The sequence below is a fragment of the Elgaria multicarinata genome, chromosome 21, assembly GCF_023053635.1.
Source record: "Elgaria multicarinata webbii isolate HBS135686 ecotype San Diego chromosome 21, rElgMul1.1.pri, whole genome shotgun sequence".
NCBI classification, from domain to species: domain Eukaryota; kingdom Metazoa; phylum Chordata; class Lepidosauria; order Squamata; family Anguidae; genus Elgaria; species Elgaria multicarinata.
The window spans coordinates 7,161,396-7,188,142 of record NC_086191.1 but is presented as its reverse complement, the minus strand read 5'-3'; the positions used below and the strand labels follow the sequence as shown (position 1 = coordinate 7,188,142).

The 26,747-nt window shown below is 44.3% G+C and overlaps 2 protein-coding genes across 7 annotated transcripts in view; one reads left to right on the top strand and one right to left on the bottom strand.

Annotated features, from left to right (window-relative positions):
* The first annotated feature begins 310 nt into the window (after positions 1-310).
* Positions 311-2,697, top strand: LOC134412195 (shematrin-like protein 2). The gene is made up of 2 exons (XM_063146034.1): positions 311-374; positions 2,091-2,697. Exon 2 carries the CDS (start codon positions 2,112-2,114, stop codon positions 2,586-2,588), a length of 477 nt encoding a protein of 158 aa, XP_063002104.1. The 5' UTR covers positions 311-374; positions 2,091-2,111; the 3' UTR covers positions 2,589-2,697.
* A 3,595-nt stretch (positions 2,698-6,292) lies between these two features.
* The window catches only part of LOC134412198 (beta-keratin-related protein-like), a 37,005-nt gene continuing 16,550 nt past the window's right edge, over positions 6,293-26,747 (bottom strand). For 2 of the 6 annotated variants that reach the window (XR_010026397.1, XR_010026395.1), the window contains exon 2: positions 21,719-21,878. Coding sequence is in view for 2 of the 6 variants with exons in the window: in XM_063146037.1 (XP_063002107.1) it covers positions 24,374-24,844 (471 nt within the window). In the remaining 4 variants the exon portion in view is untranslated. Of the gene's footprint in view, positions 6,389-7,417; positions 7,574-21,718; positions 21,879-24,352; positions 24,866-26,747 lie in introns of those variants that run through there. The other 4 variants (XM_063146037.1, XM_063146038.1, XR_010026398.1 and 1 more) reach the window with 3 other exon arrangements.

Genomic DNA, 26,747 nt, shown 5'->3' with positions numbered 1-26,747 from the left:
CTATGAGGGTGATCTGCTTGGTGCGTACTATTGCTTTCATCCCAAATGCATGTGGTTGATAAATATCCAGAGGGGGTGGGAGGGTAGGAGGTTATCTTATGGGAACAACATTGTTGTGGCTTTATAAAGAGCTGACAGGAGCTGCATTCAAAGGAAACGAAAAGCTCCAAAATTGCTCTTCAAGGCATCAAGATAATTTGTTGAGTGATGCTGATCGGGCAGTTCACACATAGCTAATTAAAACATCCAGCGGATTGTGCTAGATCAAAACCACAGCCGTTGAGGCAGAGAGTATATAAGCCCACACCATGGATCACTTCTCCACCAGCATCATCTGACACCTGTCTCTCTTCTCAACTTCTTTGGAAACACAGGTAAGGCAGATCCTGGAAGGGGTCACAAATGCTTCTTTTGCTCCTTCGTTCATGTTTTATTGCTCTTACATGTCTCTCTGTCTCTCTCTCCTTTTCCTAATAATCATATTACATTCCTCTACTGCCACCGAAGGCATCTCCTTCAGATAAAAGTGGAGTTGGAGGGCCCCTTCCTTTCTTCATATAAAAAAAGGGTTAATGTCATTTGAAACCTATGCAAAGTGGGTCTATGCTTGACCCACGGGAAGGCTTTCTCTAAACTGTAGAAAAGGGAATGAACAAAGGTGATGGGACGAAAAGTTGAGAATGGAGAGGTGGAGAAGGAGGAGGTACAAGAGGAAGGGCGCCTTCCACCAACCCCAAGTGATGTCCAGATTTTTACTGCAGACAGAATTCCTAAGAATTCAAGCACATTGTTAGTGTGTCCAAAAAGGACACAGACAAGCTGGAGCGTGTTCAGAGGAGGGCGATGAGGTTGATCGGGGTCTGGAATGAAAGTCCCATGAGGAGAGACTGAAAGAACTGGGCATGTTTAATCTGGAGAAGAGAAGATTGAGGGGAGACAGGATAGCAGTCTTCAAATACTTGAAAGGTTGTCACACAGAGGAGGGCCAGGATCTCTTCTCGATCCTCCCAGAGTGCAGGACACAGAATAATCGGCTCAAGTTAAAGGAAGCCAGATTCCGGCTGGACATCAGGAAAAACTTCCTGACTGTTAGAGCAGTACGACAAGGGAACCAGTGACCTAGGGAGGTGGTGGGCTCTCCCACACTAGAGGCCTTCCAGAGGCAGCTGGACAACCATTTGTCAGGGATGCTTTAGGGTGGATTCCTGCACTGAGCAGGGAGTTGGACTCGATGGCCTTATAGGCCCCTTCCAACTCTGCTATTCTATGGTTCTATGACTATGTCTCACCACCTCTGCCAGGGCTGGGAAATGTGTGTCCCTCCAGCTGTTCCTGGACTGCAAGTCCCATTATCCCTCACCATTGGCTATGCAGGCTGGGGCTAATGGGCACTGGTGTTCAACGACATCTTGAGGGCCACACATTCTCTTCCCAGGATGGTCATGCTTCTTCTGAATGCTCTCCAAAACATCTGTTGCAATCTGTATTCAATGATGCAGATATTTGAAATTAGAGAAATGGGGCATTATCTATGCTGGCCATCTGCTTCTGCTATTGGATGCCCCTAATGAAAGTGACCTCTAATGGTAAGGTAATGGCAAAAGAGGCTGTTATGAGTTCATCCCCAAAACAGATTGTGTGAACTTACACTTTTGGGGTACCACTACAGGCCACTCATGCTAGAAGTGTGCCAATAGCGTAAGCAGAATGCTGGCACTGGATATTGCCAATGAAGTATGCTCTGGAATTTAAATGGTAATATAAAACATGCTCGAAATGTGAAATCTGAACCACACCCATTGTCCAGCAAACCTGACTGCTGGCCAAGGCTGGGCAGGGGACATTTGACTCTTGTGGAAACTTAAATGTTGAATCACAGGACATGAAAGAACTGCACAATAGAGACGCAGCACAGCACAAGACAATCTATGTACAGGATTGATTGTTTGACTGTGGAAACTGGCAGCGCCCTCATGAAGAGATGCCCTGTCCCTTGATAGGGTACAACACACTATAGGCTTTATCGCATCTATGAATCACAACACTTCTTCTGCACGATGCTGCTCCTGATCAATCATATTATCTTTCAGACTCACCTCCATCACTCAGCAATGGCTTATTGTGGACCTGCCTGTGCTGTCCCATCCTGCGCTTCCAGCCCAGTCGTTGGTTTCGGATCAGCAGGTCATGGCTTTGGTGGCTTTGGAAGCGGCCTTGGCTTTGGCTTTGGAGCTGGCCATGGCTACGGCTTTGGCTCCGGTGCTCTGGTAGGCTCCGGTGTGCCTTCAGCTAATCTCGGTGTGCTCTCTGGAGTCAACCCCTCCTGCATCAACCAGATCCCCCCAGCAGAGCTCGTGATCCAGCCACCTGCCTCCGTCGTGACCATCCCAGGACCCATCCTCTCCGCCAGCTGTGAGCCTGTTTCCGTCGGAGGCAACACCCCCTGTGCTCTTGGAGGATTCGGAGGGAGATACTCTGGCTCTGGCTTCCTTGGGTCTAGTGGTGGTGCTCTTGGGTCTAATCTTCTGGGAGGACTTGGTGCCCGTCGTCTTGGGCGCAGAGGTAGCATTTGCTATTCCCCCTGCTAAATTCACATGGACTGTCAGCCGCCGAAAACTACAACCCAGAGATTCATGAGAGAATATTCGGGGCCTGGGTTTGCATATGCCAAGCACCCTTATGGCTACTGAAGTCATGGGAGTCCTTAGCATCCCTCGAGATCGGGCCCACCTCTATGTCTGTCCTAGATATGTTTTGAATCCAAACCTTTTCTTCTATATTCCGGAATTTTTGCCCCCTTCGGATTTTCCCTCAGTCATGTACAGTTCCTTTGCTCACCTGTAGCAGAGCAAAGGTGCCAGGGACTAGAAAAGTTGTCCTGTAAATTTGTGATAAGTCAAACTTGAAAATCAGGGTAAATAGCAGAGGGAAGACTGTTGTATTAATATAAATTCCCTTTCTCCCCCCCTTAAGAATATCTAATCAGAAAGCTGTTTTCCCCCACACATATTCATTGTGCTTCTCTACTCCAAAACTGCTTCTTGAGATGTGATTTTCATCCCTAATAAAACTTATGCTGCATCATACCACAGGAATACTGTTTTGCTTTGACACACACTCTGTTTATTCATATTCGTGCTGTGCTGAAAATTTCTCCTACGGAAATTGCGACCATTCTCATTCAATTTGGAAGGGGGGGGGGAATTGCCTTCAAAAGGACGTTCAAAGGAGAAGAAATTTTAGAGACATTCTCATGGGTTCGGCTCAGGGTTCTTGGGATTGCTTTACTCATGATATGACTGAGGTGTGTGTACGTGTTGACTTTCGTCATACAACCGTTTCTCTGTCAGCCTGTAGCCTCCTTGGCTTCCCACACTTCCTTCACAGGGTAAGACATCCCAGACTTTTATTCCTCCCATAGGGTATTTTCAGATCAGGAAGTGTAGGCAGCCTGGGAGACTATGGATCAGTCTGTAATCAAAAGAAGAATAGAGACAATTCCCTCAGCCACCTCACAGGGATGAGTTGAGGTCAAAAACACCACCACCACCCATTCAAAAGAAATTATAAGTTGCCCTGAGAATGAGGCAGAAAAATGGAAGACTCTTTCATGGGGAAAGAAAACTTACAGGAAAGTCCTGAGTTTTTTCTTTCCTTACCTTCTAGAAATAAAAGGAAACTTCTCAGAATTTTCTCCACTTTTTTTTCATCATTATCTTTTGGGGATGGCTGTATCCCCTCCCCTCAGTGCCCTGCCATCTACGAGGAATTGTGGAGGGTGCAAAATGGGGGCCGGACTGCCAACACAGTTGATGCCAGAGAATGTCTCCACCCCTAGAGAAATCCAGTAAAACAGTTCCCCCAATTTCTCTACTCAAAAATAGGGTGGAGAAATTTTGAGGGGTCACCTGTACACAGCTCTAGTTTTTATATAATATGTATTCTTGTGCAGAATTACACAATGTCTGACACATCCATGCAAGACACAGTGCATTCCCCCAACACCACCCTAAATATCCAGATGACAATTCATTTGCGGGGAGCTTTCTACAAACTGAACTTGGTATACAAGGAGAGAGGAGGGCAAGTATCTGAGATACAAGGACTGCCTGCAGAGATCAGGGGTGTGGAATGTGTGGACCTTCAGATGTTTTTGGACTACAACTCCCATTTGCCCTCCTAGCCAACATAGTCAACAGTGATGGATGGTCACACACTGGCCATCCTCAACGTAGATGACCTGGTACACTCACAGTGGCATTTGTATGGGTTGTATTTGTAGTAACCAACTGGACATCACTCTACAGAGCCTGTGTGGGGTGGTTTCCTTCAATTTCAATTTCCTCTCCTGTTCCACCTTTCATTGCCTTTCTCTCTCTTTTCAAACTGTCCTCTCTCAATCTCCTTTCCCCCCCATTCTCTCGTCTACATTTAAGATCGTCCTGTGGGTTAGGTTAAAGATTTCCTGCAGCTGAGTTGTGGACCTCATTGGCAATGATTTCAAGGGACAAAGACCTTTGGAAATGAAAATAAAGAAGCACCCAAGTCCCTTTTGTTTGAGGTGATGCCGCAGGTACCAGTGGAGAAACAGATCCCAATGTCAGGTCCAGGTTCTAAACAGGTAGAGAACCAGCCCATGTAGCTGCTGATTGAAGCAACCAACTCACTGGATGATGGCACTCACAAAATAGAACAACTCAGATGTTTTATGAAGCAATACAGGACAAGGACAATGTGGGGCATGATTGCAGGCTAAAATAACTGCATTCCCCCCTACGGAACTGGGCAGCTTGTGTAAAATCTGTTTTCCACACATTCTCAGGACGGGTTGAAAACATATCCATGAGTGAGAGGGATGTGGGACTGATTTTGAGAGAAGCTGAGGACCCGCTGGTAGGATGGGATATTGAGACCACCCTTGTCAGGGAGGCCATGAAGTCCGAAGATGGAGCTCCAGAGATGGCCTCAGCATGGACGTTGAAGTCACCCAGAACCACTGCCTTGCATTCCTCCAACACCCCGTTTAAGTCGACCTCCCAATGTCTCTATAGCCCAACACCAGGAGCAGCTCCTCAAAGCCTACTCCATAGTGGAGTGTTTTCTCCCAGCTTCATGCGAGTAGCCCATTTAGCAACATCATTTTGTGATATCTACCTAAGAGGTGTGTATTGAAGTTATTGTCAGATTCCCTTTTAGCTTGAGGGTGAAATGCCATCCAAGTGACACTCAGCGCTGAAGCCAAAATGGCGGGGCAACATCTGGTGCCTAAAAACAAAAAAAAACCCAAAAACCCCAGATAAAGGCTCTTCCTGGAAATACAGCTGTATTAGGGGAGGCGTTTCAACCTTTTAGCCTGTGGGAAAACCACAATAGTGAAGATCCCATTTTGTACTTCCACATCATAATTGGTGGTGTGAAAACCAACTGTTTCGTAAAGCAAGAGAAGAGACCAGGGCTCTGATGCAGAAAAAAGTTTTAATAAGAGTGAAAAGAGAGATGCATTTGGGCAGAGATGTTTTCAGCAAGCTCTTTTGCGTGGGAAAAGCCAAAAGGAAGACATGCAAATGAACAGCTTCTGTATTGCTTATTTTGAGGGGGAAAGAGAGACACTATATTAATAGAAATTTCTTCCCCCTGCTGTTTGACCCCATTTAGTCCTTTGACTTGCTACACATCTCATGGACAACATTTCTTGCCTCTATCATGGTCATTCTGTGACGTGGGCTCAATAGAAGCAGGCATAGATAAATACAAATCAGACAAGCAGATAAATAGCGTGATATATGGGGATGGGTTTAGAATGAAAACAGATTGAGGAAAGATATTTATGGGCCTGATTTCCAGGAATGATGAATAGTCCTACAGCAGGCAAACTGGTGCACAGGCCTGGGTGTTTTGCCGTGAATCCTTGGAACATTCTGATTGGTCGTTGAGAGTCCATCTGAATTTAGCAGGGTGGAGAGCAGATACCACGTCTTCCTCCCAAGAACCCAAAACTGCGCCGGCCAAAAATATTAGAACCAAGAAGGCCATCTTGGCCGCTAAGGGCACATGGGGTGTTGCCGCCAACAGATACAGGGTCACAGCTTGCAGAGAGGATGGGTCCTGGGATGGTCACGATGCAGGCAGGTGGCTGGATCACGATCTCTGCTGGTGGGATCTGGTTGATGCAGGAAGGGTTGACTCCGGAGAGCACACCGAGACTGGCAGAAGGCACACCGGGACCGACCAGAGCACCAGAGCCATAGCCAATGCCACCAAAAGGGCCATAGCCAATCCCTGCTGCTCCAAGACCTGCTGATCCGAAACCAACGACTGGGCTTGAAGCACAGGATGGGACGGCACAAGATGGTCCACAGAAAGCCATGGTTGAGTGATGGAGGTGAGTCTGAAAGAAAACATGAGTGAGTGGGAGCAGCATCATGCAAAAATAGTGTTGTGTTGAGGAGCAATGCTCGAATCTGTGTACCTACTAGAACACAATATACAAGTAAAGACAATCTCTTCTTCAGTTCCATCCTCCCCAGTCCAAGGTTCAAACCCACATAGAGCTTTTCTTCGACTGAGCTGCACATGTTTTTTGTAGCCAATTCATGTTTTCTCTTCAACAGTTCGATATCGAATGAATCAAATTGCCAGAAAAAGTTTCCCAGAGACTGGGTGAGTTTGAAATGTCTCCTTTGGGGGTCATTTGAAAGGACCATGTAAACTCGGGAGAATATTCCCTGTGCTATATTGGATACTGCTGACCCACCTATGCTAGTGATGTACTGCTAGCTTAGGCAACCTCAAGTGGTACATTAATACTGCAAGCTGACATGGCAGCATTTTGAAGGAAGTGTCTTCGCTCCAGCTTATGTAACTGATGTGCCACCAAACATCACCTTCATTAGTGGTACATCAATGGCATAAAGCCAGCAGCAGAAATGAATCCTTCCCAATCTTTTCAATGATATTTGTATCGTTGAATGAAGAAAGCAACACAAGGTTCAATCCCATGCATAACTCATCTGGCACTGTGTTGTACATCTATTCAGACCATCTCAATTCATGCCCTGGCTGGCTATCAACACTCAGTTGTCAAAAAAATTAAAACAGCTTCCGTCCAAACTTTGCGATCAATCAGTTTACTGGACACTGAATGTGTTTTGAATTTCATATTTTGGCCAGAATTTAAATTCCTTTATACATTTAGGCATGTCCTTCATGTACAGCATTCAACAATGCCGGTCCACTTACACTACTGATACACTAGTGGTTTTTTTTTCTATAGACAATGCCGTTTGTGGCAATAGAGCGATTAAATATGATTATTAGGGATTGAAAGTGGAGGAAGTTAGATTTTGGTGGCGAGAGAGAAAGAGAGAGAGAGAATGGATAATGGAGGACCATATAACTCTTCCAGAATCTGCCTTACCTGGTTGTCCAGAGAAGCTGTGAGGAAACACAGGTGTCAGGTGAAGATGCTGAAGAAGTGATCCATGGTGTCCGTTTATATACCTTCAGAATCCCCATCTACGCTTACGATGCAGCATTTTCTGCCAAACATTTTAATTAGCTAGTCAGAAATTGTTTCCTCAGCATCCCAGAATAAATTGCTTTAATAACCATGAGCACTTGGGGGATTTTTATTTCCTTTCAAGACATCTCCTGCGAGCTTCTCCGAAAACCACGATATTGTGCATTCCAACATGATGATCTCTCCCCATCCATCCTCAACCTGGATTTTTTTTTTAACCACAGATCAAAGAAAGAAGGATATCCTGCAAAGCACCTTCATGTGGGGGAAACTGTTTACAAAAGCATCTTCGTGCTCCTTCCTCCTTCCTGTTATTATTTCAACTGTGGCCTTTTCTACACCTAAGGATTATCCCAGGGAAATGGAGGGATCATTTGGATGCACAGGGATGATCCCAGGATGGGGGGGGGGAGAGAGAGAAGGGTAGAAATGGCTTGTATCTCAAAATGTATAGTAGGTGGGGGGTATCTTGACCATTGAACCATACCTAGTTGGAGTAACTTGCCCAGCATGAATTAGAAGATTTCTTGAGGGACCCTTGAGGATTTCCTTAGGTCCAGATTTTGAAATGAATCTGTGTGTTCTGTCTCATCTTGACCACTGTGTGGATCAGAATGCACTTCCACAACATATAAATCTCAGCTAAAAGTGGAATAGCTGTGTGTGTGTGTGTGTGTGTGTGTGTGTGTGTGTGTGTATTTTCGGGTAATGTTTATATAAATTTAATAAAAGCCTGCCTGTTTAAGAGAAGAGTTCGGGCTCTCTCATGTTTGCTCCAGAACCATAAAACTAAAATATTAGAAGCTATTGCAGATGCCTTCACTGATGTGACATGCCATCAGTGACAATGTTCAGAAACTTCAGAACTATCCTACTTCTTGGTTTGCTGTGGTTTCCCACCCGTGTTCCCCATCATCTAGGGTTTACAGGCTTATAGCCTGTAATATTGGAGATGTTACATAGACATCAGGACTAGTAGCCATTGATAGCCTTCTCCTCCAGGCACCTGGTAATGGGCGGAAAACAGATTCTACACAATTTGTATACATCTGTTGGCGAGAACACAGCGCCGTTAGCCAGCCAATATGCCCTGCATTGTTCTTGTCCTGTATTGCTTTATGAAGCATCTCAGGCCTTAGCTAGACCAGGCTATATCCCGGTTTGACCCTGCTCCACACAATTACTCGCGAGGAGCTGGGAGCCGCACACAGGCCACAGTGCTCCTCAGGAGTGCGGTGCCCATTGGGGTTAGGGTGGTGGTGGGGAACAGGGAAAACAATTTTTTAAAAAACAAAACCAAAACCATTACCTTCAGTGCACGATTGTTTGTGCACTGCTGGTCCTTTAAGGAAAAAAATGGCAGGTGTGATGCCTCTCTTCCTGAGGTCATCACACCTTACGTGTAAACAGAGGCGGGATCTCATGTTAATCACAACGCGAGATCTTCACTCCTCCGTCCCAGACTTCCAGGTAGGTCTAGCTAAGGCCTCAGTTGTTCGATTTTGTGAGAGTTGGCTGCTTTAATCAACAGCTGCATCCATTGGTTAACCTGTAAAGCTAGATGCTTCATTGGGAAATAGAGAACAAAGGCAACATGGGGCATCTTTACTGAACAAGGTAACATGTGGATGCATGAAGAGTATGTTCTAGGCAAGCCCAATTTGTATAAAGATGTCCTTTATTATTCATCCTTCAAGACCAATATTAGGGCTGTGCTCTGCTTCTCTTTGGTTCTTAGAAGCAATAGCAGAGTGGGGTGCTTCGCCTCCATTAAAAGCAGAGCAGAAGCACGTCGTGTGGCTAGCGAAGCATAGCAAAGAGAAGCGACTGCAAGCGGATCGATCCGCCCGCCATTTTGGATAATTTTTCCCATAGGATTGCATTGCGGAAAAGATTAGCGTATAACTTTTTTGTTTTGAAACCCACATCCCTGAAACTTACTGTGCTTAGAGAGTCATGGGTGGGAGTCATTTGTGGAGATCTTCAGATCTTTTTGTCATGTGGTTTGCTTGCTATTAATTTGTTTAGAATGGCTAAAAGCGGGAGAGGAGAACATTTTTTTGAAGCAATGAAAGGCAGATTCAACTCCCAGTCATGATCACCTGATGAAGCATCCTCTGAAATGGGGAGGGGGATTTTCATATATTCCCCCAAAATCAGTGGAGGCTCTGATTTCCTTCCAACTGGGCATGAATGTGGATACATGGAAAAGCTCTCAGGCTGGTGATTTTGAGGTTTCTAACATGAAAACTAATGGAGTTCTCGAGAGGGGCATGAATTGGGGTTAGGGGGTGATGCTTAAAATGAAAAAAATCACAAAAAATCAGGGAATGCTTGGATTTGCTTGGAGCTTGGAATGAATGTGGATACATCACTAAGCTCTCATGGTGCCAATTTTGAGGTTTGTAACATTAACAGTAAAAAAGTTATAGGCATTTGAATTTCAATCTGGATGCTCAAACATTTTTCTTCATATATCATGCTTTCCTGTGACAGTTGACATTAGGGCTGTGCACCACTTCAGATCCGAATCCCGAATCCAAAGCAAATTGGGGTGATTCGGACCTTCCTAAAACTGATCCGAAGTGAATCTGGAGGTCCACATCAACCCAAAGTGATTGGGCTCAATTCAGAAGGTCTGAATTGGGATCCGAAGTGAATCGGGGGGTCCGTGCACAGCCCTGGTTGACATACCTACACAAAGTAAGATATAATGCTATGGAAGTGGTATGGAAGCAGTATATGGCACGTGTCATGGGCCCCAATAGATCTTGCCAGTGTTGCTGTGAGTTTATGATAATTGCTGCTGCTTCTGCTTCTTTGCTGCTTCTTCTTCTTCTTCTTCTTCTTCTTCTTCTTCTTCTTCTTCTTCTTCTTCTTCTTCTTCCTCTCTCTCTCTCTCTCTCTCACGCACACACATACACACACACATAGAGAGAGAACTGCATGTACTCTGGGTGTGACTGTAACAAAGTAACAAGAGAGCAAATATTCCTAAATCATGAGGGATTGAACATTACTAAAAATCTGCAATGTAAGTGCAGCTACAAGAACGTAAGTGGGAGAAATCCAGAGCGACTAAATAAATAACTAAATGAAAAGAAAAATAGGAGACATCAGTCTATTTATGGTCTACAGCAGTTTCTAAGGCATTATTACATAAGCCTGTTCCATGCATTTTTCTTTATTTTTAAACACACACACAAACATACACACACAATTCTGAACATATTTGTTTAACAAACACAGCTTTCATATGAATTTACCCTGCAACTTGCATTATGTAAACATTTTAACCTATGGTGTATATGTGTGCATGTGCGTGCATACATGTGCAATCTATTTTGTATGCATTTGGTGCTCTTCTTTGAGCTGTGAACTGCACTGTAAGAGTTTGAGAAATATGAAATGTCTATTTTCTCAACTGCACATGGGTCAAGACGGTGCACGGCAAATCTGCTCATTTCAAAACACGGACCACATCCTCAAGCATCCCTAGAAAAAGCAAACAGTATTTGTGTAATTCACACTAAAATACTTTAACTACATCTCATTGGGACGAAAATGGAAAAAATAAAAAGGAGGAGGACCAGGTGGAAAGGAAAGGTGTGTCCCTGCTTCTGGGAACTGTTGCTTACAGATTTGGTGCTGTCCTTCATTTCCCAGTTGTGTTGAACCCAACTGTAGCTGGTAGAAAGTTCCCAGGAAAGGAAAACATTCAAACAAACAGATCAGACGGTTGTAATATAATATTGCGGTTTGGCGAGAAGCTGACTGTAGCTATAATAAAAAGAAGGTAATAATGCCAACTCTTAATAGTTATTAAGGTAATTTGTAGAGACAAGAAACCCACCCACCCCATCTAGTATTACATTTTCAGATAATAATGAGGAGGAGGACAAAGAGGAGGACAAATAGCCTTATGTAAACTGTTTCATCTGCGTGAAGATGCTTTGCAGGACATCCTTCTTTCTTTGATCTCTGGTTAAAAAGTTGTGGGTGGGTGGAGACAATCATGTTGGAATGCACAATATTGTGGTTTTCGGAGAAGCTGACAGGAGATGTCTTGAAAGGAAATAAAAATCCCCCAAGTGCTCATGGTTATTAAAGCAATTTGTTCTGGGATGCTGATGAAACCATTTCCGGCTAGCTACTGTAATTAAAATGTTTGGCAGAAAACGCTGCATCGTAAGCATAGATGGGGATTCTGAAGGTATATAAATGGACACCATAGATAACTTCTTTAGCATCTTCACCTGACACCTGCTTCCTGAAAGCTTCTCTGGACAACCAGGTAAGGCAGATTCCGGAAGAGGTACATGGTCCTCCATTATCCATGCTCTCTCTCTCTCTCTCTCTCTCTCTCTCTCTCCATCAAAATCTTCCTCCACTTTCAATCCCTAATAATCATATTTAATCAATTTATTGCCACAAACGGCATCATCTATAGAAAAAAAAACCACTAGTGTATCAGTAGTGTAATGATGAACATGAAGGACATGCCTAAATGTATAAAGGAATTTAAATTCTGGCCAAAATATGAAATTCAAAACACATTCAGGCTCCAGTAAACTTATATGCTCAAAAACTTTGAATGGAAGCCATTTTGATTCTTTTGACAACTGAGAGTTGTTAGCCAGGGCATGAATTGAGATGGTCTGAATAGATCCACAACACAGTGCCAGAAGAGTGAGGCATGGGATCGAACCTTATCTTGCATTCTTCATTCAATCAATATGTTTACTGCTCAATCCACAGATCATTGCAACACATACAAACTTGACATTTTGCTATACTATACAAGATATGGTTAAAAATTACAGAGCTATCAAAAACGTAACATGCATTACTAAAAGGATAGTAAGTTAGGAGCACAGCGGACACACAGAAACCTTTAATTGCTTCTCAATGACATTTCATTTATATCTCTGAATCTTTATAACAACACACACCAATAGTATCTAAAAAGTTTGCTCTAAATCTATTAGCTTTCACTGCAAATAGTGCAACCCTTTGTATCACATATGGGTTGATTGAATATAATAAATAACTCAGTTTTTCCTTAGCACCCCAGTATTTCACTTTCTTTTTAAAAAAAGGCTCTAAATAACTTTTCCTTATATCTATATATATGAAAAAGGAAAGGAACCTCTCGTGCAAGCACTGAGTCATTACTGACTCTTGGAGGGATGCCAGCTTTCGCTGACATTTTCTTGGCAGGACTTATAGCGGGGTGGTTTGCCGTTGCCTTCCCCGGCCGTGATTCCCTTTCCCCCAGCTAACTGGGTACTCATTTTACCGACCTCGGGAGGATGGAAGGCTGAGTCGACCCGAGCCGGCTGCCTGAAACCAGCTTCCTCTGGGATCGAACTCAGGCCGTGGGGAGAGTTTCAGCTGCAGAAACTGCTGCTTTACTGCTCTGCGCCACACGAGGGGCAGTCAAATACATAGTGTGTTATGTCCTTTGGAACTGGCTCTCCACAAACACATAACCTGTCTTCTACTGGTATGCCGTGGAATCTCCCCCCATTTCATCACAGTATCAATTTGTTCAAACCTTAAACGTGTAAGGACTTTCCGGTGTTCCATTTTCATGGGTACTGATAGGTATTTCTCAAGTTGGTGTAGGTATTTTGTGCTAGCTAGCCATTTTGCTGTTCTTAAGGATGTGAGCGCTGTTATATCAGTTTGCGCTCCTACATCCAATATTCTTTGTTTAAAAATATTTCTGCTAGCTGTCAGTGTTGGATTGAGTGCCTGGTGAGAAAATCCAAAGTTTGGAAGGAGTTTGAAAAGTTTCTGCAGCCAAAAGTTCCCTTGCACAGATATCATTGAGGAAGGGTTCAAATCTGCTGGTGACTTTATGCGATTAAAATGGCCTACCAGAGGAGACATGAGCCTTGTGTGGCGCAGAGCGGTAAAGCAGCAGTTTCTGCAGCTGAAACTCTCCCCACGGCCTGAGTTCAAGCCCAGCAGAAGCTGGTTTCAGGCAGCCGGCTTGGGTCGACTCAGACTTCCATCCTCCTGAGGTCGGTAAAATGAGTACCCAGCTAGCTGGGGGAAAGGTAATAATGGCCTCCTTCAACTTAACAGTCTTTTAGCATTTAAGAAAGCTATAAGGACTGATCTATTCCGAAAGGCCTATCCAGTGGAATTTTATGATGTTTTTTGGATGTTTTAATAATGTATACTATGTTTTTTATTTATTTATTTATTGCATTTTTACCAACCAACAGCCAAAGCTGTTGGACGGTACAAAAATGCAATAAATAAACAAATTAAAACTTTTAATCAGCTTTATGTATTTTATATTTATTCTTGTTCCCCGCCTTGATCAAAATGGAGAGGTGGGTAAGAAACATATTATTATTATTATTATTATTATTATTATTATTATTATTATTATTATTATTATTAATGTACCACTAATGAAATGATGTTTAGTGGCACATCAGTTGTATCAGCTGGAACAAAAGGCTTCCTTGGAGACCCTGCCATGTCAGCTTGCAGTGTTAATGTACCCCTAGAGGTTGCTTAAGCTAGCAGTACATCACTAACATAAGTGTGTTGGCAGCATTCGATATAGCACAAGGAATATTATCCTTAGTTTACATGGTCCTTTCAAATGAACCCCAAAGGAGACATTTGAAACTCACCCAGTCTCTGGGAAAATTTTTGTGGCAGTTTGATTCATTCAACATCTCAATGTTGAAGAGAAAACATCAATTGATGGCACAAAAAAAATGTGCAGCTCTGTACAAGAACTGCTCTACATGGGTTTGAACCTTGGACTATGGAGGATGGAACTAAAGAAGAGATTGTCTTTACTTGTATATTGTGTTCTAGTACGTACACAGATTCGAGCATTGCTCCTCAACACACCACCATTTCTGCATGATGCTCCTCTCACTCACTCATGTTTTCTTTCAGACTCACCTCCATCACTCAACCATGGCTTTCTGTGGACCATCTTGTGCCGTCCCATCCTGTGCTTCAAGCCCAGTCGTTGGGTTTGGATCAGCAGGTCTTGGAGCAGCAGGGATTGGCTCTGGCCCTTTTGGTGGCATTGGCTATGGCTCCGGTGCTCTGGTCGGTCCCGGTGTGCCTTCTGCCAGTCTCGGTGTGCTCTCTGGAGTCAACCCTTCCTGCATCAACCAGATCCCACCAGCAGAGGTCACGATTCAGCCACCTTCCGTCGTTGTGACCATCCCAGGACCCATCCTGTCTGCAAGCTGTGACCCTGTATCTGTTGGAGGAAACACCCCGTGTGCCCTTGGAGGTTTTGGACAACGTGGCCTCCTTGGTCAAAGCCTCCAAGGTGGTCTCCTTGGTTCTAATGTTTCAGGGTTGCCCTTTGGTCAGGGCCGTTATGGGTTCGTGGGGCGAAGAGGCAGCATCTGCTATACCCCCTGCTAAATTCACAAGGACTCTCGATGACCAAACAGAATGATTCAAGGATTCACGGCAAAATCCCCAGGCCTGTGCACCTCCTTGGCTGCTGCTGAAGTCAAAGACGCCCATAGCTATCTTTCCTGAATCTGTTTCCATTCTAAATCCATCTCTCTGTATCACACTATATATCTGCTTGTCTGATTTTTATTTATGTATGTCTAGTTCATTTGAGCACACATCACAGGATAATGATGACAGGGACAAGAAATATTGTCCATGAGATGTATGGCAAGTTAAATGGCTAAATTGGGTCAAAAGTTAGGGAAGAAAGGGGAGGAAAGTTCTATTAATATAGAATCTCTCTTTTCCCCTCAAAATAAGCAATACAGAAGCTGTTCATTTGCATGTGTTCTTTTTTGGCTTTTCCCACAGAAATGAGCTTGTTCAAAACATCTTTGCCCAAATGCATCTCTTTTCACTCCTATTAAAACTTATTCTGCATCACAGCCCTGGTCTCTTGTCTTGCTTTACGAAACAGTTGGTTTTCATGCCACCAATTATGATGTGGAAGTAGAAAATGGGATCCTCACTATTGTGTAGTTTTCCCACAGGCTAAAAGGTTGAAATACCTCCCCTAATACAGATGTATTTCCAGGAAATACATCTGGGTTTGTTTTTGTTTTGGGTTTTTTGGGGTTTTAGGCACCAGATTTTGCCCTGCCATTTTGGCTTCAGTACTGTGTACCACTGGAATGGCATTTTGCCCTCAAGCTTAATGGGAATCTGACAATATCTGCAAATCACACCTCTTATGCAGTTGTCACAAAATGATGTTGTTAAATGAGCTACTCACATGAAGTTGGGAGAAACCACTCCACTATGGAGCAAGCCTTGAGACAGATTGGGAAGCTTCTGGTGTACTAACCAACATCCTCTCTGACCGAGCTGGCAAAGGTGTTCCTGAATGGGGTGTTGGAGGAATGCAGGACCATGGTTCTGGTTGACTTCAACTTCCATGCTGAGGCCATATCTGTAGCTCCATCTTCATGGCCTCCATGGCAACCATGGGGCTGTCTCAGTTTCCCATCCTATGTACAGGGCTGATTTCAGAAAGTAACATTATTGATTATTCCTCGCCCCCCTTGCAAGTGAGCTATGGGGTTCTGCAGGGTTTGATATTGTCCCCCCAATGCTGTTTAATATCTTTATGAAGCCTTTGTGAGTGCTCATTAGGGGATCTGGAGTATGCTAATGACATACAACTCTGTCTCCCTATGACGTCTGAATCAGGTGAGGCTGTGGAAGTCCTGGATGAGTGCCTAGACTCAGTAATGGGCTGGATGAGGGCCAATAAATTGAATCTGAGTCCTGGCAAGAAGGAAGCCCTGTGGGTGAGGATTCCAAGTTCAGAAGATAGACACATTACCTGTTCTGGATGAATTAATGAATTTTATTTACGGTCACAAGACCAGCAAAACAACACGACAATATGAGCACATATAATATCCCCAAACCGACAGAATAAAATGGGACTATGAATAAAACAATATATGGTAACAATTAATTAGTTAAAATATGTCCCACATATTTTAAGAGATTAAAACATTATCACCATCAGATGATATCATCTCACGCCGACAAGCAATTGCCGCAGCACAAAATTGAGCCACCTTGGAGGTTATCTGAGAGTTCTGATCAGCCAAAAGATAGTCTGTATAGAACACATCAGATCTCCCAGGTATTCCTTGTAAAATAGGAGTGATGAAAGTATGCCGAAAATCACAATAAAAGGAGCAGTACAACAATACTGAATGTGGTTGCCCTCTACATAAAAGGTCAGCTTCATGGTTTGGGGGGTTCTCTTCGATCCATCATTGCTGGTGGAGACCCAAGCGGCCATCTCAACTCAGAGTTTGCCAACTAGTTTGGCAACTATGGCCTTCCCTGCACAGGGATAGCTTGGTCACAGTGGTACAAGCATTAGTAACCTCAAGACTGGATTATTGCAATGTGCCCTGTGTTGGGCTGCCCTTAAAGCCGCTCCAGAAGCTGTGCTTCCAGCCCAGAGGTTGGTTTTGGATCAGGAGGTCTTGGCTATGGTGCTTTTGGCTACGGCTCCAGCATTGTCTCCAGTTAGCAAAATTAACAAAACATATCAGACTCCTTTGGATTACAGCACCTACTTCAAGCAGCTTTGGACCAGGATTCCTGAGACAGCGCCTTCTCCATCACTAACCTGCTTGGCCACTGAGGACATGTTCCTGGTGGTCCAATTGGAGAAGAGCCTTCAGTGTGGTGGCCCCCTTCCTGTGTAACTCCCTGCCTTTGGAGGTCAGGCAGGCGCCAACATTGCAATGTTTCCTAAAAACGTTATTGTTCCAACAAGCTTTCCCAGAATGACCAGCTGTGCTTCAATCTGTACCTGCTCTTTTAAAATGTAATTGTAACGATGTTTTTATTCCGTTATCCCATTTGTTCACTGCTCTGAAATTGATGGATAGGGAGCAATAAATAAATTAATTCAGTGGGGCTGTAAATCAGCTCTGGGTTTTAATCAGAACCTGGCAGAACTCTGAAGGCGGTACCCAAGTTGCTGAACCCGATCCCCCCAAATGGCCAATGCCTTGGGTAGCTTGTTTAGGGTTCGGGCTGGTTCGGGCTAAACCCCAGAATGGATTCATGGTACTACCAACATTGAAACCCCCAGACTCCATTGCCAGTTTCCAGTGGGATCATCCCACACGCAAAATTAAATTGGACTGAGATTCAGGGCAGAACTGCTTCACACAACGTAGAGTTCATTTGTGTCTTTTGCTACCAAAATGGATAACAACGACCACCAATTTGGATGGCTTTGGATGGGGACTAGACAAATTCATAGGGGATTGGACTATCAATGGCTACTAAGCTAGAGGCTACATGCCATGTCTGGTATTAGAGTATGCCTATGTTGCTGGTACATATCATACTTGTACAGGCCGCTGTTTGACCATTATGTGAACGAAATGCTAAACTAGATGGACCCTGCCCTGATCCGGGATTCTTCTTCTTCTTCTTCTTCTTCTTCTTCTTCTTCTTCTTCTTCTTCTTCTTCTTCTTCTTCTTCTTCTTCTTCTTCTTCTTCTTCTTCTTCTTCTTCTTCTTCTTCTTCTCATCCAGCATGTTTTGATCCATCAATGATCTTCTAATAATCTTATGAGTTGTATCTGCAACCACTGGATATATCTTCTTCTTCTTCTTCTTCTTCTTCTTCTTCTTCTTCTTCTTCTTCTTCTTCTTCTTCTTCTTCTTCTTCTTCTTCTTCTCCTCCTCCTCCTCCTCCTCCTCCTCTTCCTCTTCCTCTTCCTCCTCCTCCTCCTCCTCCTCCTCCTCCTCCTCCTTCTTCTTCTTCTTTCCTCCTCCTCCTTCTTCGGTCTTCTTTCCCTCCTCCTCCTCCTCCTCCTCCTCCTCCTCCTCCTTCTTCTATTTATTTGTATCCCACATTTTGCCCAATACCGGGCATCAAGGCAGCCTTACAAAATTTAAAACATATACATTTTAAACCTAGGAAAAGAAATGTACAAAAAAGAAAACGTAACTGGAGGACCAGATTATTCTCCAAAGGCCTGCTGGAACAAACAAGTTTTTGCTTGCTTCCGAAAGCCCATCAAGGAGGGAGGAAGTCTAGCTTCCCTGGGAAGAGAGTTCCAAAGCACTGGAGCAGCCACCGAGAAGGCCCTCTCCCATGTTCCCACCAGGCACGCCTGTGAAGGTGGTGGGACTGAAAGAAGGGCTTCTCCAGAAGATCTCAAAGTACAGGCAAGCTCATAAGGGAGAATACAGTCTTTCAGATAACCTGGATCTAAGCCCTATATATTTGTAAGCAAATAAACCAACTAACATACACAATACATACAAAAAACAGCACCACACCCTACACCATACCAGAGCCAAACCACCCTCCTCATTTAATGCTACCTTCAAAAGAAAACACCGTGCTGTATCCACCCACCATTTTTAGTTTCTTGGAATATGTCAAGGGCTATCATTGAAGAGGCGTTCTTGGAAAGAAAGAAAATAGGCGTGGTGATGTAGAGAGGCACTAAGTTTACATCATGCGGCCTCAGGTAATATTTAAAGAAAAAAATCAAGGAAGGGCAGGCAGCCTGGAAATTCAAGGGTGTCCATATTGGGGAATTCAATGTTCCAGGGCATGCAAGAAACCCAATCAAAACGATTCAGGAGATCTGGGTTCCAGTCTCCCGTTCAGCCATGAAGCTCATGCTGGATGAATTTGAACCAGTCAGTGATGCTTACCCTAATCTACCTAACAAGCTTGTTAGAATAAAGGCTTGTCTACACCTGTACTGGGAGGGAGGGGGGAATTTAAGTCTGACCTGCTCCCATGATCCTTCCCCAGTGTCTACATGGCTGTGCGATGTCCCAGAAGGGGAGAGGGACATCATGGCAGCATTTTATTTTATTTTTATTTATTTATTACAAAAAAGTAAGGGAGCCGAGCCCCCACCAAACTTCACACCAACCTGCCCCCCTTACCATCCAAGGGATGGTGAAATTGACATGTTCCACTTTTAGATAATGGCAATTCTGCTGCATTTAAACTATATTGTCTGGAATCTGAACAACTGAAGAGTTTTGTTGTTTATTCGTTCAGTCACTTCCGACTCTTCATGACTTCATGGACCAGCCCACGCCAGAGCTTTCTGTTGGCCGTCACCACCCCTAGCTCCCCCAAGGTCAAGTCTGTCGCCTCCAGAATATCATCCATCCATCTTGCCCTCGGTCGGCCCCTCTTCCTTTTGCCTTCCACTTTCCCTAGCATCAGCCTCTTCTCCAGGGTATCCTGTCTTCTCATTATGTGGCCAAAGTACTTCAGTTTTGCCTTTAATACCCTTCCCTCAAGTGTGCAGTCTGGCTTGATTTCCTGGAGTATGGACTGGTTGGATCTTCTTGCAGTCCAAGGCACTCTCAGAATTTCCCTCCAACACCACAGTTCAAAAGCATCTCTCTTCCTTCGCTCAGCTTTCCTTATGGTCCAGCTCTCGCAGCCATAGGTTACTACGGGGAATACCATTGCTTTAACTATGCGGACCTTTGTTGTCAGTGTGGTATCTCTGTTCATAACTATTTTATCAAGATTTGTCATTGCTCTCCTCCCAAGAAGTAAACGTCTTCTGATTTACTGGCTGCAGTCCGCGTCTGCAGTAATCTTTGCGCCCAGAAATACAAAGTCTGTCACTGCCTCCACGTTTTCTCCCTCTATTTGCCAGTTTTCAATCGAGCTGGTTGCCATAATCTTGGCTTTTTTGAGGTTTAACTGCAACCCAGCTAAGCCAAAATAGCTACATGGATGACAACTAGTCGGTTGTCATTTGGTTTGTGCTTTTATATTCTATTTTATATCATGCTTTTATACGGTTGTTTTTGTACTTTGAATGGTTTTAATTTTTGTGAACAACCCAGAGAACTTCAGCTATTGGGCAGTATAAAAATGCAATAAATAAATAAATACTAAATTGCTGCCCATCCCACCCGCATGGGCACGGAGCTACCCCATACAGTTCTGTGCTTGTTTGAGGACCCAGGAGGCCACACCACACCAGCAGTAGTCATTGGGGTAGTCTTGGGAGCACAGAATAACCAGGACATCCTCCGTTTCTTGGGGAAAGTCTGTGGTCATCCCTAGTTGAACCCATGATCCCCTGTGCATGATTGGGATACACAGCAACAACCTAGAGATGACCGCTGGATAACTGCCTAGTGTAGACATGTCCTAAGATGGAGAGGAGGGCTGGACATTAACAGAGGAGGACACAACAATTTGAATCCTGCCCAGGAGGGTCATGTACGCTGCCTTGACTGGGTTCCTCACCAGAGGAAAAGAGAGGGAATGTCATTGTCATGAAAATGATAACAACAACGGTCAAAGGACATTCTGAACTACAATTGGTTGTATGAAAATAGTCAGTGTCCTGAAGCAAAACAGGAGAGTAAGGATAATGATGCAGAGTAACATTTATTTGGAATGAAAAGAAAAGGTATTGGGGTAACAATTTTGGACAGAACAAAGGAGAAGAAATACATATGAATGAATGGTCCCCTATTACATATCTTGACAATGAAAAAAAAATTGATAGAGCATTCTTCTCCAGACTATTTCCCCTGATTTATGGATATGACACGACACAACTTTCATAGACAACTTTTCCCATTCCTGTGCTCTTTGCTATGCTACACATGTACAAAAAAGCTATACATGAAGAAGTATAAGAACAGATAAGTGTAGAGGCATGCATTGAAATTCGAAACACATCCATGAAAGATATATAAAGGCCTGATTATCAGGGATTCTGAGCACTCTATTAGCTCTCATTGACTTCAGCAGCCAGGGGTCAACCTATCAAAATCCAGGCTTGAATGTTCTATCACAAATATTTTGGTTCGGTTTTTTTGGTCATCGACTATTCATGTGAATTTATCAGGGGGTATAGCAGATGCTGCCTCTTTGGCCCACAAACCCATAACGGCCCCAACCAAAGGGAAACCCTGAAACATTAGAACCAAGGAGAGGAGTTTGGAGACCACCTTGGAGGTTTTGGCCAAGGACACCATCTTGGCCTCTAAGGGTTCATGGGGTGTTGCCTCCAACAGATACTGGGTCACAGCTTGCAGAGAGGATGGGTCCTGGGAAGGTCACGATGGAGGGAGGTGGCTGCATCACGATCTCTGCTGGTGGGATCTGGTTGATGCCTGAAGGGTTGACTCCAGAGAGCACACCAAGACTGGCAGAAGGCACACCGGGGCCGACCAGAGCACCGGAGCCATAGCTAATGCCACCAAAGGGGCCAGAGCCAATCCCTGCTGCTCCAAGACCTGCTGATCCAAAACCAACGACTGGGCTGGAAGCACAGGATGGGACGGCACAAGATGGTCCACAGAAAGCCATGGTTGAGTGATGGAGGTGAGTCTGAAGGAACATAGCAGGGGTGGGGGGGAACCTTAGCAAATTAGAAATGGAGCTACAGCCACCAACTGTCATGAATTTTGAGTACGAGCTGGAGAAATCCAGAAATCGTGACATTGCTCATTCAGCTAGACTCCACCATGCAAGGCACAGTGCAACCCTCTCCCAATACCATCTCTTATAGTAAATGCGCATGCAGAAATTTCAGTTTAACTTCGTATACAAGGAGACGGCATCTCTGATGTCATTCCAATGGTTTAAACATGACTGAACGACTTCTCCAAATAAAAAGGAAAGAAGCACCAAACTCCCTCTTGTTTGAAGAGTTACCACCTGTGGCAGGGGAGGAACAGTATGCAATGGGCACTCCAAACTCCCAATTCTATACATCTTGGAAGATAGGCCATGGCTAGACCAGCAGTCAGAGGGCGATGATCGCATGATTGTATAATTGCAAGATCATTGCCTTCATTTACATGCAGCACGCAACATCACAGCCGCCATTTTGTTTTTGTTTTTAAAGGAGATGGAGTGCAAGAGCACTTGACTGCAAATGGTGAGTGCTGTTGTTTGTTTGTTTGTTTTAAAAAACAACCCTCTCCCTTCACCCCACCCCCAATGGATACAGAGCTCCTGAGGAGCTCTGTGCCCCGTGTCTGGCTCCTGGCAGCTTGTGGTTACTCGCAAGGAGCCAGGACAAACCACGCTACCCACCCCCATGTTCTGCAGTCTTGGGATCATCCCAGGACTGTGGAAAAACTGTGAATAAAGGGTAGGGTGATATCCCGGGGAAAGGAAGGGATCATCTCTCTTTGCTCCACGATGCTCTGCTGCCCCCCTGATCCTCTTCACCTTTGCATTAAGGGGAGGCGAAGCATCCTGATTCACTTCTGCTTCTCTGATCCGAAGAGAAGCGGAGCACAGCCCTACTTTTTACTGTGGTTAAAGCTACGGTTTAAGATGTCTTCTGAACACAGCCTGGCTTCCTGGCTTAACCACCATGGTTAAAGCCATGGATTAAGGTGTGTTCTGAATGGCCCCACTGTCTTCAGCAGCCAGGGTTCAACCTATCAAAATCTAGGCCTGAATGTTTCATCATAAATAACTTGGTTGTTCTTTTTGATTATCAGATGGTCTTGGGCTTTTTGGAAGGGCAAAAAGAGTATGGCTGAAAATACTAGATGATTTTAGCTTAAAACTCTCACAGCTAGTGGCAAAGCAATGGGAGAGGCATTTCAACCATTTGGAATGGAGAAATAATTCCTCCCATTCATTTGGAAATAGCTGCCTAGCAGAGAGAGCAAAGGATACCTTAGGGGGTTAAGGTGAGCTATGCATGACTCTCAATTCCACCACCCCCTCCCCGATCATGTGCATGGAACTCTGTATCCCCTTGTTTACTCATACTATCTCCTTTGAACTAGGGACATTCATCATCATCATCATCATGGTAATAATAATGGTGTTCTAGGACTGAGATTGAATCCCTTTCATTTTGGATGCTTTTCATCATAGAATGACAATGGCCTGTAGGTCGGAAAATTAGAACATCTAGGAGAACAATTCCATAACATAACTTGGTCAGATATTATCCCCCCCCCCCCATTTACAGAGAGTTTAAACAAACAACACCCTAACTTGATAAGATATTATTTCCCCCCGTTGCACCACACCGACCCATTCAAAAATCTCATTCGACCATTGGTGTGTATTGTGGATTTTGACAAATCCTGTTCTAGCCTGAAGAAAAAACACGATTTCAGATCATCTCTTGGGTGGCAGCATCCAGGTGGTGGGCAAGGCAGAAGCTAAAAATGATCAGGCAAATTCTGGTGCCTCCATATTAAACCATCCGAACTGCTTCCCATTAAGGCTTTTACTGCAAATATGGAAGCATTTGGAAAGACATTTCACCCTTTTAGAGCAGGGAACCCACGTTGGGCTTCCACATCTCAAAATGGACAGTTTTGTAAAGCAAGACAAGAAACCAGGGCTCTGATGCAGAATAGGTTTTAATAGGAGTGAAAAGGAAGGTATTTCGACAAACAAATTGTCAACAAGCTATTTTGCCTGGAAAAAAACCAAATACAACACATGCGAATGAACAGCTCCTGTATTACATATTTTGAGGGGAGGAAAGAGAGATTCTATATTAAGAAAGCTTTCGTCCCTCTGCTGTTTGACCCCATTTAGCCATTTGACTTGCCACATATGTCATGGACAAAGTTTCTCGTCCCTGTCATCCTTGTTCTGGTTTATGTGCTCAGAAGAAACATATATACATAAATAAAAATCAGACAAGCAGATAAACAGTGTGATAGAGAAGGTTTAGAATGAAAACAGATTCAGGAAAGGCAGCTGTGGCCCTGACTTCCAGCAATGCTGAACAGTTCTACAGCTTTCTTTGACTTCAGCAGAAGCCATGGAGGTGATAGGCCTGGGTGTTTTGCCATAAATCCTTGGATCATTCTGTTAGGTTGTTGAGAGTCCATGTGAATTTAGCAGGGGGTATAGCAGATGCTGCCTCTTCGGCCCACGAGCCCATAACGCCCCTGACCCAACTGTGAAACATTAGAACCAAGGAAGCCAGCTTGGAGACCACCTTGGAGGTTTTGACCGAGGAGACCAGCTTGGCCATAACCTCCAAGGGCACATGGGGTGTTGCCTCCAACAGATACAGGCTCACAGCTTGCAGACAGGATGGGTCCTGGGATGGTCACGACGACGGAAGGTGGCTGGATCACGAGCTCTGCTGGTGGGATCTGGTTGATGCAGGAAGGGTTGACTCCGGAGAGCACACCGAGACTGGCAGAAGGCACACCGGGACCGACCAGAGCACCGGAGCCATAGCCAATGCCACCAAAGGAGCCAGAGCCAATCCCTGCTGCTCCAAGACCTGCTGATCCAAACCCAACAACTGGGCTGGAAGCACAGGATGGGACGGCACAGGATGGTCCACAGTAAGCCATGGTTGAGTGATGGAGGTGAGTCTGAAAATAAAGAGAAGACAGCAGTAGTAGTATCATGCAGTAATAGTGATGCAGAGAACTGCTACAATCTTTGTATCTGCCAGAACACAATATACAGGAAAAGGAAATACCGTAGTTTCGTTAATCCCTGCATCCAGAGTTCATAGTTCTATCCCATGTTGAGCTTGTATTGCCTTGAGTTCCATATATATATATATATATATATATATATATATATATATATATATATATATGTTCTGTGTTTCCACTCTTAGTTGTCAAATTATACTTTACCGGAAATCAGGTTGTTGGATATTGGGTGTTTTCTTTTTTTCCCTTCTTTTTTGTGGGGGACATGTTTGAACAACCCTGTATAAATTCAGAAGTATGTTTCATGTGCCACTAATTTGAACAACCTAGATAGGTGTGGTATGTGTGTACCCCATGTCACCAGTCCGTGCCATTGGTTCAAAATGAGAGTGGTCTTATGCTAGTTGTACATCATAAACATAATGAAAAAGGCGATGGGGGATATGTCCCATTTTTTCCAACTTTGCAGACCTGTATCATTAAATCCAGGAGGCAACACATTCTTTTTTAAAAAATAATAATCTTAAAACATTGGCTTCAGATTGTGTTTAAGAACATAAGAAGGGCCATGCTGGATCAGTCCGAGATTCCATCTAGTTCAGCACTCTGTTCACACAGCAGCTGACCAGCTGTCAACCAGGGACCCACAAGCAGGACATGGGTGCAACAGCACCCTCCTGCCCATGTTCCCCAGCGACTGGTACACAAATGCTTACTGCCTCTGATACTGGAGGTAGCACATAAGCATCAGGGCTATCAGGACGGCACAGGATGGTCCACGGTAAGCCATGGTTGAGTGATGGAGGTGAGTCTGAAGGAACACAACAGAGGCGGGGGGGGGGGGGAAACTTAGGAAAACATAAGCTGTTCTAGAGCCCCCAACACTGCTGGATTTTGAATATGTGTTGAGTGGTGAGACAATGTTATTGGACATGGCTCAATGACCCATCCCGAGACTCAACCACGCAAGGCACAGTGCAACCCACCATATCATAGGGTAAATGAACATGCAGAAATTTCAGTTTAACCTGTTGTACAAGGAGACAGGTGGGACACCTTCTCAGACAGAAGACAAGGTTGCATAGATTCTATTGACTCTAACACCAATAAGTCCTAGGCAGCAAATTTGACAATGATGGTCATGTACTGCCAATCTTTAGAATGTATGGCTTGAGGCTCCAACAGTGGATTTATGTTGTTACTGGTTGTATGTGTTGTAACCAACTTGACATACCTCTGCAGGACCAGTGGGTGGGTGAGACTTAGTTGTAGTTCTGGTTCTCCTCTTCACATCACCTCTCCCCCTGTTCTCAAGTAGAAGCTCACCTCTCTAAATGCCACCCTCCATTCTCTCTTTTACAGTTTAGACAGTGCTGAGGTTTAGAATAGGATAGGAAGGGCTAAAAATTCTAATGAGTCAGCCGTGAACCCAATTTCCAAGGGTTTAAACATGACTGAAAGACTTTGCGAATAATAAAGAAGCCCCAATCTCACTCTTGTTTGAAGAGTTGCCGTCTGGACAGTGGGGGAACATAATATGATGGGCGCTCTAAACTCCCAATTCTATACAGGCAGGCGTCAGGCAGGTTGCCTTGCAGAAAACATACAACCAGGCAGGGACCAACAATTTTCAGAATTTCCAGATTCACTGTGAATCTTGCAACAGAGAAACATTATCTCTGGTCGCTATGATTTCAGGAAGTGGAGGGAGAGAGGGGGAGAGAGAGAGAGAGAGAGAGAGAGAGAGAGAGAGAGAGAGAGAGAGAGAGAGAGAGAGAGAGAGAGAGAGAGAGAGAGAGAGAGAGAGAGAATC

Excerpts from the sequence above, each read along its gene's own strand:
- LOC134412195 (XM_063146034.1), top strand. The coding sequence starts at position 2,112 with ATGGCTTATTGTGGACCTGCCTGTGCTGTCCCATCCTGCGCTTCCAGC.